The sequence below is a fragment of the Raphanus sativus genome, chromosome 7 (genome assembly GCF_000801105.2).
Source record: "Raphanus sativus cultivar WK10039 chromosome 7, ASM80110v3, whole genome shotgun sequence".
Lineage (NCBI taxonomy): Eukaryota > Viridiplantae > Streptophyta > Magnoliopsida > Brassicales > Brassicaceae > Raphanus > Raphanus sativus.
The window spans coordinates 20,746,832-20,759,723 of record NC_079517.1 but is presented as its reverse complement, the minus strand read 5'-3'; the positions used below and the strand labels follow the sequence as shown (position 1 = coordinate 20,759,723).

General features: G+C 28.5%; 1 protein-coding gene across 1 annotated transcript; it reads right to left on the bottom strand.

Moving 5' to 3' along the window:
* Positions 1-7,156: 7,156 nt before the first annotated feature.
* Positions 7,157-9,098, bottom strand: LOC108814982 (uncharacterized). The gene is made up of 9 exons (XM_056990300.1): positions 8,764-9,098; positions 8,589-8,635; positions 8,410-8,512; positions 8,210-8,296; positions 7,897-7,980; positions 7,764-7,817; positions 7,602-7,682; positions 7,435-7,480; positions 7,157-7,321 (listed from the first exon to the last, which is right to left on the bottom strand). The coding sequence occupies exons 1-9, from the start codon at positions 9,046-9,048 to the stop codon at positions 7,248-7,250; spliced, it is 861 nt and encodes a 286-aa protein (XP_056846280.1). The 5' UTR covers positions 9,049-9,098; the 3' UTR covers positions 7,157-7,247.
* Positions 9,099-12,892: the final 3,794 nt, after the last annotated feature.

Sequence of the window (12,892 nt, the reverse complement as noted above, 5' to 3'; positions counted from 1 at the left end):
TCTGGCGATGCCGAAATGTTAATTCTCCAGTGACCGGGATTCGAACCCAGGTGGCGGTACTCACAGCTGTGAGTCCTTTACCACCAGAACTAGAAGCCCCGAATATAAAACATGTTTTCATGAGTCACCTAATTAAGAAAACTTCTAGAAGAAATCACTTGTCCATTAGTTAATCCTCATTAGAAACTAAACTCTTTTAGTTACCATTTTATTGGTTACCAAGTGTCTTTAGGGTTTAAAAATCTCAATAGTAATAGTTTTACCATAAGACCACATAATAGTATGGAAATATTTTCCTACAATGAAAATATTTCTTACAACCATATCAAGAAAAGTTTGAAACAGAAAATAGAGCATATGTGAAAATAGATCTAATACGGTTTTCACAAAGCAGTAAATAGTTGCTAATAATTTTACATCTAGATATAGAAAATGAGAAACAAACATAGATAGATGAATGAACATGAGTGGAAGAGATGTCATGGATATATGGTGGTTCGGTGTGGATCAGGAGGATCATGCTTCAACTGTAGATCATAATCCATGGCACATAAGAGATGGAGTACACTCGCTCTCAATCACTTTTTCTTTCTAGCTAGGGTACACCAAACAAAAGTACAATTCTATTCTATATTTTATGTAGAACATAAAATAACAAAACGGTATCGTATTTAAAAATAAAATTGAACTATACTATAAAAATATATAATATAGTATATGTTTAAATCACATTTATATAGTTAAATATAAAATTTATAAAATATATGTTTGTTTAAAAAATTTCAAATAAATAAAAAATACAATGTATATATGTAGGGGGTGGTATAGCAATTAATATATGATAGGTAGGATGTATTTTAACCATCTTGTTGTTATGGTCATTTGAATTTTTTTGGTTAATAGTTTAAAATTTTTCTTTAGATAACATGATCCAAATACTTTCAAAATCATGTCGAGGAGTCAAGGAGATACATGAATCTCAGATTAAAAAGCAAGAACTTTTCATATCAATCCAGCTTGTGTAACCAATCTGAAAATGTAATCCGAGATTCTTATTGACACTAATAATTTCTTATTTCTTTTACAAGGACATTTCATTAGCGTTTGTAGTAACTTTAGGCTTCGAATGGATGACACAAGTAAAAAAAAATACAGATCAAAAGCAAATTCATATCAAACAGAACAAACATAGATCATGTAACTTAGCAGAACAAATGCATATGAAACTAAATTATTGAATATCTTATTGAATTTTGAAAATTATTAAATTAAAATTAAAAGTTATAAATTTAAAATTAACATCATGTTTACAGTACAAAAAGTAAATTATCATTTTAATAAATATAGTAGATTTTTAAAATTATATAAAATTCATTACAATTAAGAAAAAAATATATAGAATATTTTTTGCTATTTTTAATAATTTCTTCATTTTTCATAAATTTTTTATTTAATTTTCACTTCTTTCAACTCTTTTGGTTCAAATATAAAACTCATATTGTCAATTTTGTATTATATCATCAAAATATTCATAAAAATTTTAAAAATATAATAAGCCGTACATATATGTATATATGTAAAGACAAACAAATTGTGTTTGATATTTCATTGTGAAAATAGATTAATTAATTAAAAATAACCATTAAATGTATATAAATATAAGTATTAGTAAGAAAGTATATACATGGATTCATTAAAGTTAATTATATAAAAATAAGAATAATATTTTTGAAAAAATTATACATAATTTTTACTGATATTATTTTCAAAGGACACAAATATATATTTACGTATATCACTTATTATAAATAAATTAATCCAAAATAAATGCTATGTAAAAATAAGAAATGAAAGTATTCAATCATACTTTTGAAGAGATTTTGAAAATGAGATAAATATTATATATGATTCTATAGTGAAATAATATATATTTGAGATGATACAAACCATGCATTACTATTTATTGCAAATGAATTCTATCAAACTGTAATATGTAAATTAAAAATATACAATATTTTCTAGAAATTTATAAAAATTAATATATAAAAATTAGAATATATATTTATATTAATTTTTATAAATAACTTTTTTTAAATAAAACTATAATATGAAACGAAAATGATATAAAATATTACCAATAATTATGAAAGATCTGGTGTTTAATTTAAAAACAAATGAAATGAGATAAATAAACTATGTATAAAAACTTAAGAAAAAGAAAACAAAACAAAACTTACATGATTGAATCTCAGCATTTTACCTACTCTTTTTATCTTTTGCAGATCAATACATCTCTATACAATAATAATCTACAATCAGATTGTACTGCTTTTTAACTGATCTGCATTTAAAAGATGAATTGACAGCAAATGCAGTACAATATGCAATATATATGCTCTGCAGTAAATCTGCATCTCATTCAAAGCTTAACGTTATCTCTAATTCAACCCAAAATACTATTTTACGTGAGTTCACATCAAATTTCTCCAACCTAACACTAAAAATTACACTATTTTAATATGACTATAATTTTATAACAAATTTAGTGTGAAATTATAATGTTGCACTAAAATAGTGTAACATTTAGTGTTGGATTAGAGAGGTTCATGTAAAAATTACACTGAAATTATATTTAAAAGTTGGGTTGGAGAAGTTTGGTGTGGAAATTACACTAAAATAGTGTTTTCGAATTTGGTTGGAGATAAAAAAAAAATTTAGTGTTGAAATCACACTGAAATAGTGTGAGTTTGAAACTATATTAGGAGAAACTCACTTTTAAACTCTCAAGTTAGTAAAATTATACACTTTACACCTTGAAGTTCAACAACTAACACTTTAAACAACGAAAATAGTTTCAATAACATATTAAACACTAAAACTAATTTATTTGTTCGCCACACCAAAAAATGACCGGTAATGTTTATTTTCTGGTCAAAAATGATGACATAGCATTTATTTTTTGAATCAGTTAATTATTTTAATTAACAATATGATTAAATGAATAAAATAGATAGAGATAATATGAAATTATCTTAAAATAAATGAAAACTATTAAAAATTAGAAACTTATATAAGAAGTGAGTGATAAAAATATTGAAATCAATATTAAAATAATAAAGTATTGAAATTACTAAAATAAATAAAAGTAATATAAAATAAACAATAATTATATAAAATGAAAAAAATAAGAAAATTATGTTTTTAAAAAGAACAAAATATTTCAAATTTTTGACTTTAAAAAAATATATAGGAAAACAAAAAATATTATAAAATTTCAAATGTATGGCTATTACCAATGATGATATATATACACCTCGTATAAAAACTGAAAACTATTGAAAACCGTTGGTTTACCCTCAATAGCGACATGTCTGAAATTCATTTTATTAGGTGCTTATCAGGTTTCCTCTGGGGACATCCGGATACCAGGGTCATAAAAAAAATCAATGTAATAATTTTTTTTAATATATCTTTGGATTTTCTGAAATTATGTATTTCTTGAATTTTTTTATGTTTTGATAATTTTTTTTTGTATTTCTAAGTTTTCTGTAAGGCTATTATTTTAATATTTTTATTATGTTAAATAATTTTTTATTTTATATTATTTTAATGTATTTTATTCATTTTATTATTTTAATAAAATAATATATATTTATAAGATTTTTAATTTATAAAATTCTATATAAAATTTTCAACTTTTAGTAGTTTTCGTTTATTTTACGATAATTTTATATTATTTTATTCATTTTAATCATATTTATTGAATAAAATAACTGTTCTTTTAGAAAAAAGAACAATTGCTACGTCATCGTTTTGACTGGATAATGAACATTAAGGTCAATAAGTTGACGTGGTTAACAAATAAATTAGTTTCAATGTTTAATATGTACTAAAACTACATTCATTGTTAAAAGTCATTCATTGTTTAAAGTGTTAGCTATTAAACTTGAAAATTTAAAATGCTAATATTTGTCAACTCTAGGGTTTAAAATGCGATTTTTCTCTATAATAGTGTTACTAGATCTTGACCCGTGCGACTGCACGGGTATTAATTTTCAATTTTAGTTTTATTTATTTATACTAAATAGTATATTTATAATATTTGATTGTTTTATATTGACTAAGCTAGGGATATGTATTTTGGTATCCACTCGAATTCGGTTAAAATTTATTCGGGTTTGAGATTTTCGAGTTTAAAGATTCTAGCTCTATTCGGGTATTTGTAAACTTTGATTCCGATTTGATTTAGATCTTTGCGGGTTTGATAACCTGTTTAAATTATTTTAAAATTTTCAAAATTTATATATCTTTAAATATCTTTAAATCTAAAAAATATAACATGTAAATTTGAGTAATGTAAGCTAAAGTATCTAAATTAAAAATTAAAATAAATTTAACTTGAATATTTGGATGAAGAATAAATATACATATATTTTAAATATTTTTTGGTGTTTTGATTATTGTTTATCTACTTTAAATGTTTACTTTTGACTATTTTTATATATTTCAAATCAACTTAAAATAACTTATATCTCGGATATTAATTCGAAAAATAGCTAACATATTGAAGTATATAAATATGATTTAAATACATTCAAATATCCGAAATATTTCGTTCGAATAAGGTTTAGTTATGGTTCTCTAGATACCAAAATGGTAAATCCGTTTGGATATTATCTAGTTTCGGTTCAAATTTGGTAATATTTTTTTTTCGTTCAGATTTGTTCAATGAAGAGTTGATATTATAATTTCCATGAATCGTTTGTCCAATAAAAATCGTTTGTCTATTAAACACATTAATCAAAGTGAAAATGTATTTTTTTGAATTTGACATTGATTTAATTGAGAAATTAATGAAGTGTATTTAATTCAAATTTAATTTTAGAAAACACATTAATGTAAGTGGAAAATACAACATTAAAATAGGTAGTATTATTTAATTGTGTATTTAATTCAAATTTAATTTTGGAAAACACATTAATCAAAGTGGAAAAGACAGCATTAAAATAGGAAATATTATTTAATATCAGTGGCATGGAAGTGTAAATAACACTTAAAACTAAGGGGCATTCTATATGTGTACTTCTCTTTTAATATAGACTAGATTTTGACCCGCCCTTGAAAGGGCGGGTATTATTTTCAATTTTATGAAACATATTATTTGTTTATAATTATTGAACGTATTTTATCTTAGTAAAATCTTATTTATAATAAGTTCGACATATAGAGTCTCTTTGATAAACTATGTGTTTTTTGGCTTTGTTTTATTCTCTATCTAATAAATATATTTATTTGGCTTGTTGTTAAATACATAATTTTAGAACGCAAATGTATAATACTTTTATATTGATATTTTGTTTAAACAATGTGACATATTTCTATATTAATTAAATATTTACATTGTAATTTATTTTTTTATACAAATAAACATATTTGTGTAGTTTGTTGTTAAAAATGATTTTGAATACAAATGTACAGTACTTTTATATTGATTTTTTGTTATGTGCTGCCATTATTTTTTGTTCAAATATAAATCATTTTAAAATACTTTCGTTATTTGAATATTTTTAGTTTCTTATACATCTAGAACAAAATTCATACAGACCCGGGGGATTCAATTTGAAACTCACACCTAAATTTATATCCAAACATGGCCTAATATCAAAACCAAAAAAATCTATACCCGAAAAAATTGACCAGTAACTAAATAGGTACCCAAATATTTATTTCTAACGGATTCTGTAAACAAATAAAAAATATTTTATGTGTTTGGCTAAATTAAGTGAAATATAAAATTTTATTCAGTAATATTTGTAAAATATTAATAATGATCAATATATGAATATCGATTTGTTTCAATAAGTTATGGAATTGTAATTAATGAATTTAAATTGATTTGAAATGCAGTGGTAGAATCTATAAATAAAAAAAACACAAAAAGGAAGTACTAAAAAGAAATTTCAAAACCCAAAAAATCTATACCCGAAAAAACGACTCGTACCTAAATGATCAGAATGTTTATGCCTAACTGATTTTGTAAAAAAATAAAAAATATATATATTTTTATGTGTTTGACTAAAATATCTGAAATATTTTTCTAATAGTAATTTTACATATTAATAATGATCAATATAAGGAGACATCAATTTGTTTAGATAAGTTTGGAATTACAATTAATTAATTTAAATTGATTTTAAATGTAGTGGTAAAATCTGTAAATAAAAAAATTACAAAAAGGAAATATCTATTTTTTTTATAAATGCAATGACTAAATGTATAAATAAAAGGAAGTAAATATACTGTTATCCATGTTTCCAAACAATTCTCATTTAATATTGTTATCCATGTTTCCAATCAAACTTCCTTTTTAAACTGCAATTCATGTTTCCAAACACACCGAAATTGTACTTCAGCTTTAATAAGATAGATAGATGTATTGGAGATGTTTTTGGTGTCAGACTTTTAAACTTGGTTGTGTTTCATTCATTGCACCTGGCTATCGTCAATTTTGATGTCCCATTGGCCTGTTAATGTTAACTTACAATCATGGTTTCTTTCTAAGCATTTGTCAGTTTGTATGAACCAAAAAAACATTAAGACATATATATTGTGAAAGATTTGTTGTATTTGTATCAACCGTCATGACTCATAACATCACCAGACAGTCAAAAGCATTGGCTATTGGCTCCATCAACTCTAAGACTTCTTCCTGGTTTTCAGCCTTGGGTTGGGATCAAAAGCCATTACTCTCCACTCAGTTATGCTGATCCGCAGTCCCGTCCAGTAACATCCATCCCAAATCATCGGTGTGTACAACCTGTCCACATCCACACAAACCTTGTGCCCCTCTTTAGTTAGAAATCCTGCCAGCAACCACTCTGCTTTTGTAACTTCAATTGAATGCAATCATTGTTAAGAGGGAGAAAGAGAGTATGATACAAGAGTTCATAGCAAGAAATTTAACAGTAACTTCAACTGAATGTAAGATTATAGGTATTTGGATTGCTGCTTCATATGTGACACTGCCAGATCCTAAGTCCACTAGGATTATAATTAACTGTCAGTGTAAAACTCTAATCCTTAGGTCTACATTAGTTATGAGGACTGACCCGATGCTGAACTAATCATAAAGATTGACATAATACACGTTGCCAAAAAAAGAGATATCTGAACTTTTTATACATATGATGATGATTATACAAAGTTGATATACAAGAGGAAAGTGATCGTATATGCTTTGTTCATATTCAAGAGGTCGTTGAAGATGCAGAGACGTTAGAAATCAGTCTTACTTCATAGAGATCGTCACTTTCTCCTTTACCTTCAAAATGAAAACAACAAGAAAAGAAAAAACAATTATTAAAGATTCATCCAATTTAAGACCTGAAAACATGTGAATGTCCGTATTGATGAACTACTGCCACTGCTACTTACCGACTTCTGCAGTGATGTTTGGTCCAAAGAAGGAAGTAAATTTCGCCTAATAAAAAAAAAACAGGACGTTTTCAGCTAAATTTATGTTGTTGTACTACTACATTTGATGAAAACCAAAAAAAGAACTAAGATATATGTCCCCTACATGTTGTGTCTTTAAATATTACCTGTCTTTTTTCGAAATCTGACAACTCGAGAGCTTTGGCCTCGAATACAAGGACCAGGCAGTAACGACCATCGGTCATGACCTGAAAAGGTGATCCAGGTAAGTTTAGTTTCACCGGTAAAATGTCCATGTGAAATGCAAGTAAGCAAACGAGAAATATCACCTCTTCCTTTATCATCGTTAAGATAGGTGCACTACGTCTTGGTATTCCTCCGCCCTGATAATCGAAAGAGCGGTTAAAGCGGATGCAGAAAAGTGTGTATTTTTTTTATTTCAGTAATAAAATAGCTTAGTACCAATCCATACTGAAAGATCCGTTTTAGTGCTTCTTCCAAATGTTGTTCATCTCCATAACGGTATCTCGTCACATCATTTCTAACCTGATAAAAGCAAATACCCTTCATGACTACATACGCTGGGGAAACTAAGCTGAGTTTTTTTTTTTTTTTTTTTTGTAAGCAAGACCGTTGTGCAAGGGTATACACTGAGATTAATCTAAGATTTAGATGGAATTTCTAAATACTAATGTCGAGATCATGTGAGTTCAGTTGTAGAATTTATGTAATAGATGAGAGATTAAGAATAATCAGAAACAAAGTAGAAAGTAACCTGGGTTAAAATAGGAGTAGCAGAGGTCTCCCTAAGCTTCACCGCATCTGCATAACTCAAGCAAGGAACTGGCTTGAGTTCTGCGTACTGCAAAAAAGGAACCAAACAAAGAAATGAACAACTCTCTGTAATACACAAGTCAAAACTCAATTCCTCACTAAAGTTTACAGTGGACAAGAGATGGGCAGGCATGTATGTACCTTGAGAGCCATACCGATAATAGCAAGTGGAAATCCATAAGTGAGCATAATAGCAGACCACTCAGATCCAGGAAGGATGTTAAAGTATGCCCCGAAACCGTAACTGCAAGATTTTAACACAATCCAACAATGAAAAAAAAAAAAAAAGCAAGCAAGCAAAGAAAGAAAGAAACTCTCACGAGAGGAGCGAGACACCGAGACCTAGCCCAATAACACCAAATGAAATCTGCGCGAACAGGTAATCATATATCAACAGTTGAAGTTTCAAGAAAATCTTTTTTTTTTTTTTTGCTTAGTTTCAAGAAAATCTTGATAGTTGAAGTTTCAAGAAAATCTTGATAGTTGATAACAAACCTTGGCTAGAGTGAATTCATCGTCAGGGATCAAAGTTTTATCAGCGGAAGACACCACGGAAGGAGAGGAGCTCGTGGAGTCAGCAGCTCTTGCCACGAAACCGAGCCTCCTCAGAGTCTCTCGTTTCAGCTTCGTCTCCGGGACGTAGAGGAGCCATCTCTTCTGTGAAGACGAAACGCCGACGGGTAGATTCTCATGGCGACGGTCGTAGAGACCTCCTGATCGCTGCTTGTTTTGGCGACGGAGATGGAACGGTAAGACTGTGGCTGCCGATAAGGATCCCATTTCTCCTCTCTTTCTCTCTTCTCTCTGTACCTGTGGGAAGAGAGTAATGAGAGGCTGAGGCAAAACTATGGCCACGATTTCTCTCCATTCTGATTTCGGTTTATCCAAACCGGTCAAGATATTCATCAACCGTTCTACGTAACCGCTTTTCACTAAACCAAACGAACTAGCCGCCAAAATTCTTTTTTCTAAGTGTTTCATGAAGTCACATTCACACCATTCTGGTGCTGGTTTACGAAAACCAGCTCAATCCATTCTATACTATCCGGCTGTTTTAGTTCGGTTTCTTCACTATGCAATATGGATTATGGACTAATACTTGTCGACTCAAAACAATTCGTAGGGTTTACAGTTATGGGTTCTGGTTCTAGTTGATTTTTTTTTTCGATTTTAAGTTTAGACCTCATTTAAATTTTATTTTAATATGGATTGGATCGGTTGAAGTTTTGTAATCGATTTTCATGTATTTCACATTGTGTTGTTTGCATATTTTCAATTTATTAGCTTTCTGAAGCCAGATCTATATACAAATAAAAAAAATCAAGTTTTCAAAACTGAATAGCACCTATAAATATTAAACTATTTATAAACAAATATGTTTAAAATTTAATTAGGCACTAGATCTTGACCCGCGCTTTGGAAGCGCGGAATATTTTATGATGAAAAATTTCACTAATAACTTAACAAAGATTTTGGTAATTTTTAAAAGTGTGTATTTAAAATATTTTTGCATTTAAATCAGTGTTTTTAAATTCAACCCGATTGTGATTATACCGGTTAATTCGGAGATCTGACAATTCAATTTAGGTTTTTAAAATATTCATATTAAAAAATTACTAAAACCCGAGATTAACCGATTGAACTGTTGGATGACCGATATGTAATCTAATTTGATTTAAATTGTAATAATTTCATAATTTGTAATCTTATACTCCAAATTTTAAAGTTTATTATTTTAAAATTTATGAAATTATGACGTTTCTACAAAATTTTAAAAAGAAAATGATAGATATAACATAATTAAGATTAATTATTGTATTGTTTGGAAACATTGATAGTAGTATAAAAAATAGATTGTTTGGAAACATTGATAGTAGTATAAAGAAATAAATATATTGTTTGGAAACATAGATAGTAGTATAAAGAAAGAAACATTAATGATTTAATGTAAGTTTAACTATAAAGTATAAATGTGTATTTAATTTAAAAACTTACAAAATAAATGTTAGGTCCAATAGAATGTTTCTGTTTTAATAATATAGATTGTACTATATAGATTTAGAATGATACTAATTTATTGTTGCAATCACATGATCTGCTATGGTAAGATAATGATACACATTAAAAAGACAAAATTTATAACACAAAATTATAATTATATAGGGAACTAACCTTTGATGTAATCCATCGCACTACAACAGTTATAGTTAAAAAAAAATACTTTTTAAGATTGTTGGTTAGTGGCTTGTAACTCGAAAAATGTGTGACTATAAACTTGGATAATAAGTGAATCGCGCATGAGATCGCTTTCTTTGAAGAGTATTTTGACCATATTCCAAATCTTATGTTACATGAAATCTTTTTTTAGGATAAGACAATCAAAGTCTCATTTTTATTATAGACTATACAAGAATATCAAGTACAATTTTAGTGCTTATATGTGTTTGAATCTCTCTTTTCGCTTTACTTTGTGATTTCTAATTTTTGTTCAAGTTAAGATTTGTCAATGCCTATAAATCCTTGTATAGAGTATTAAGGTTGCAATGATTATCACCAATAATTACAATGGTTAGCCAAAAGTTATAACTATTAATACCAATAATTGTAATGGTTAACCAAAAGTCATAATAGTTTATAATCAAAGGTTTCAATCATCAACGTTTGAAATGATTTATTATGCATAATTACAATCACAAACAGTTGCACCTTCGTATAAACAATAGCAACATTCACTTAAATGGTAGCAAATATTCACTTAAATTTCTAAAATTGGTTGCTTTGGATTACTCGAGTTGAGCAAAGAGTTTGGTAGGCTCTTTCTGTGTTTTCTTCATATTAGAGTCGTCACATTTGTTTTCTTCCATCACGGTGACATCACTATTTTCAAATTATATGTTTTCAAATTCAAATTTTGATAAATAATACGATTTTTAATTTTTCAAATTTTATTTTGAAATTTTAGTTTTGAAATTTAAAATGCTTTTTCAAACTATTTTTTAAAAAAATATTTTCAAATTTTAATGTTTATAATTATAATTATATATTCAAAATTATAAAAAAATATAATTATATATTCAAAATTGTAAAGCTATATAAAATTTAATGAATTATTATTTTGGATATATAATTTGGATTTAAAACAGAATAGATATTTGATAAGAACTATCACATAGATATTGAAAATCACATGGACTACATATTGTAAGATTATGAGAATTAATGAGAGTTTATGTGAATTATTTGAGAGATTTTGGTGAAGAACTAAGAGAGATATGTGAGGGAATCCAAGAGAGAGAGAGAGAAGAATATCTGAGGAACATTTTTCTTTGGATTGATTTAGTGCATACAGTAATTACATAAATAGATCTATCTATCAAAGAGAATAAGACAATGAGAATGAATAAACAAAGCATATATAGAAAACTAATATAAAACTCATGAGGAAGTTGCCAAAGAGGAATATGACAAGAGAGTTTCTGCAGCAAGGAAGAGATAGTGACATCTCTAACAGCTCTTTTTATTAATCACACATGTGACTCTCATTTGAATTTATTGTCCATGATCTTACTGTCCATGATTTTCTGTCCATGATTTCCTGTCCATGATTTTCAATCCATGATTTTCTATCTATGATCTCATGTCCATGATCTACTGTCCATCTTCATGTCTTTACTCTTGCTCTTTATTCTCTTCATGTCAATACTTCCCCTCAAACTTGACCATAGGGACTTGGTCAAGCTTGAAAACCATGAAGTATTCCCTCATTAAAACTTTTACTTGGAAAAACCATTTGGGATAAAAACCAAGGAAAGGAAAAAGAGTAGAACACTTCATGGCAAGAGGATCAGTGACAAGAACGGTCTATGAGTCCAAGCTTAGGATGAATGAACTCACAAACCTTGCTGCTAACTGCCTTGGTGAATATGTCAGCTAGTTGATCTCACTTCTTGTGTAGCATGGAAGAATCACTTGCTGTTCCACTGCCTGTCTCACCTTGTGGCAGTCCACTTCTATGTGTTTTGTCCTTTCATGAAAGACATAGTCATTGGTGTGTTGATCTCAATACCCAAATCCCTTAGCAGTCCGTGAGCTTTCTCATTGATCTGTACTCTGCCTCAGCACTTGAGTAAGACACCACCTTCTGCTTCTTGCTCTTCCATATGACCAGATTTCCTCCAATGAAGGTGCAGTAGCCTGTAGTTGATCTCCTATCAACTCTGTCTCCAGCCCAATCAACATCACAATATCCAACAATTTTAGTACTCTTGTTACATGCCATCCATATTCCTTGGCCATGCGCCTCTCTTAGGTACCTTAAGATCCTCTCCACCATACCAATGATGCACCTTAGGAGCTCCCATGTGTTGACTCACTTGATTCACAGGAAAGCACACATCTGGTCTGGTGATGGTTAGATAGATGAGCTTGCCCACCATTCTTCTATACTTCTTGATATCTCCAAATGGTATAGACTCATACTCCCCCTCTCTCAGAACCTTGTATCCTTCTTCTAATGGAGTCTTGGCCTTTTTACTCCCAAGGTTTCCTGCCTCATTTAAAATATCAAGTGTGTACTTCCTTTGAGATAAGAATAACCCCTCTTTAGAGCGGCATATCTCAATCC

Excerpts from the sequence above, each read along its gene's own strand:
- LOC108814982 (XM_056990300.1), bottom strand. The coding sequence starts at position 9,048 with ATGGGATCCTTATCGGCAGCCACAGTCTTACCGTTCCATCTCCGTCGC. Across the intron at positions 8,513-8,588 it reads CTCGGTGTCTCGCTCCTCTC|TTACGGTTTCGGGGCATACT; the intron begins GTGAGAGTTTCT and ends AAAATCTTGCAG. Across the intron at positions 7,683-7,763 it reads TAACGATGATAAAGGAAGAG|GTCATGACCGATGGTCGTTA; the intron begins GTGATATTTCTC and ends TCACCTTTTCAG.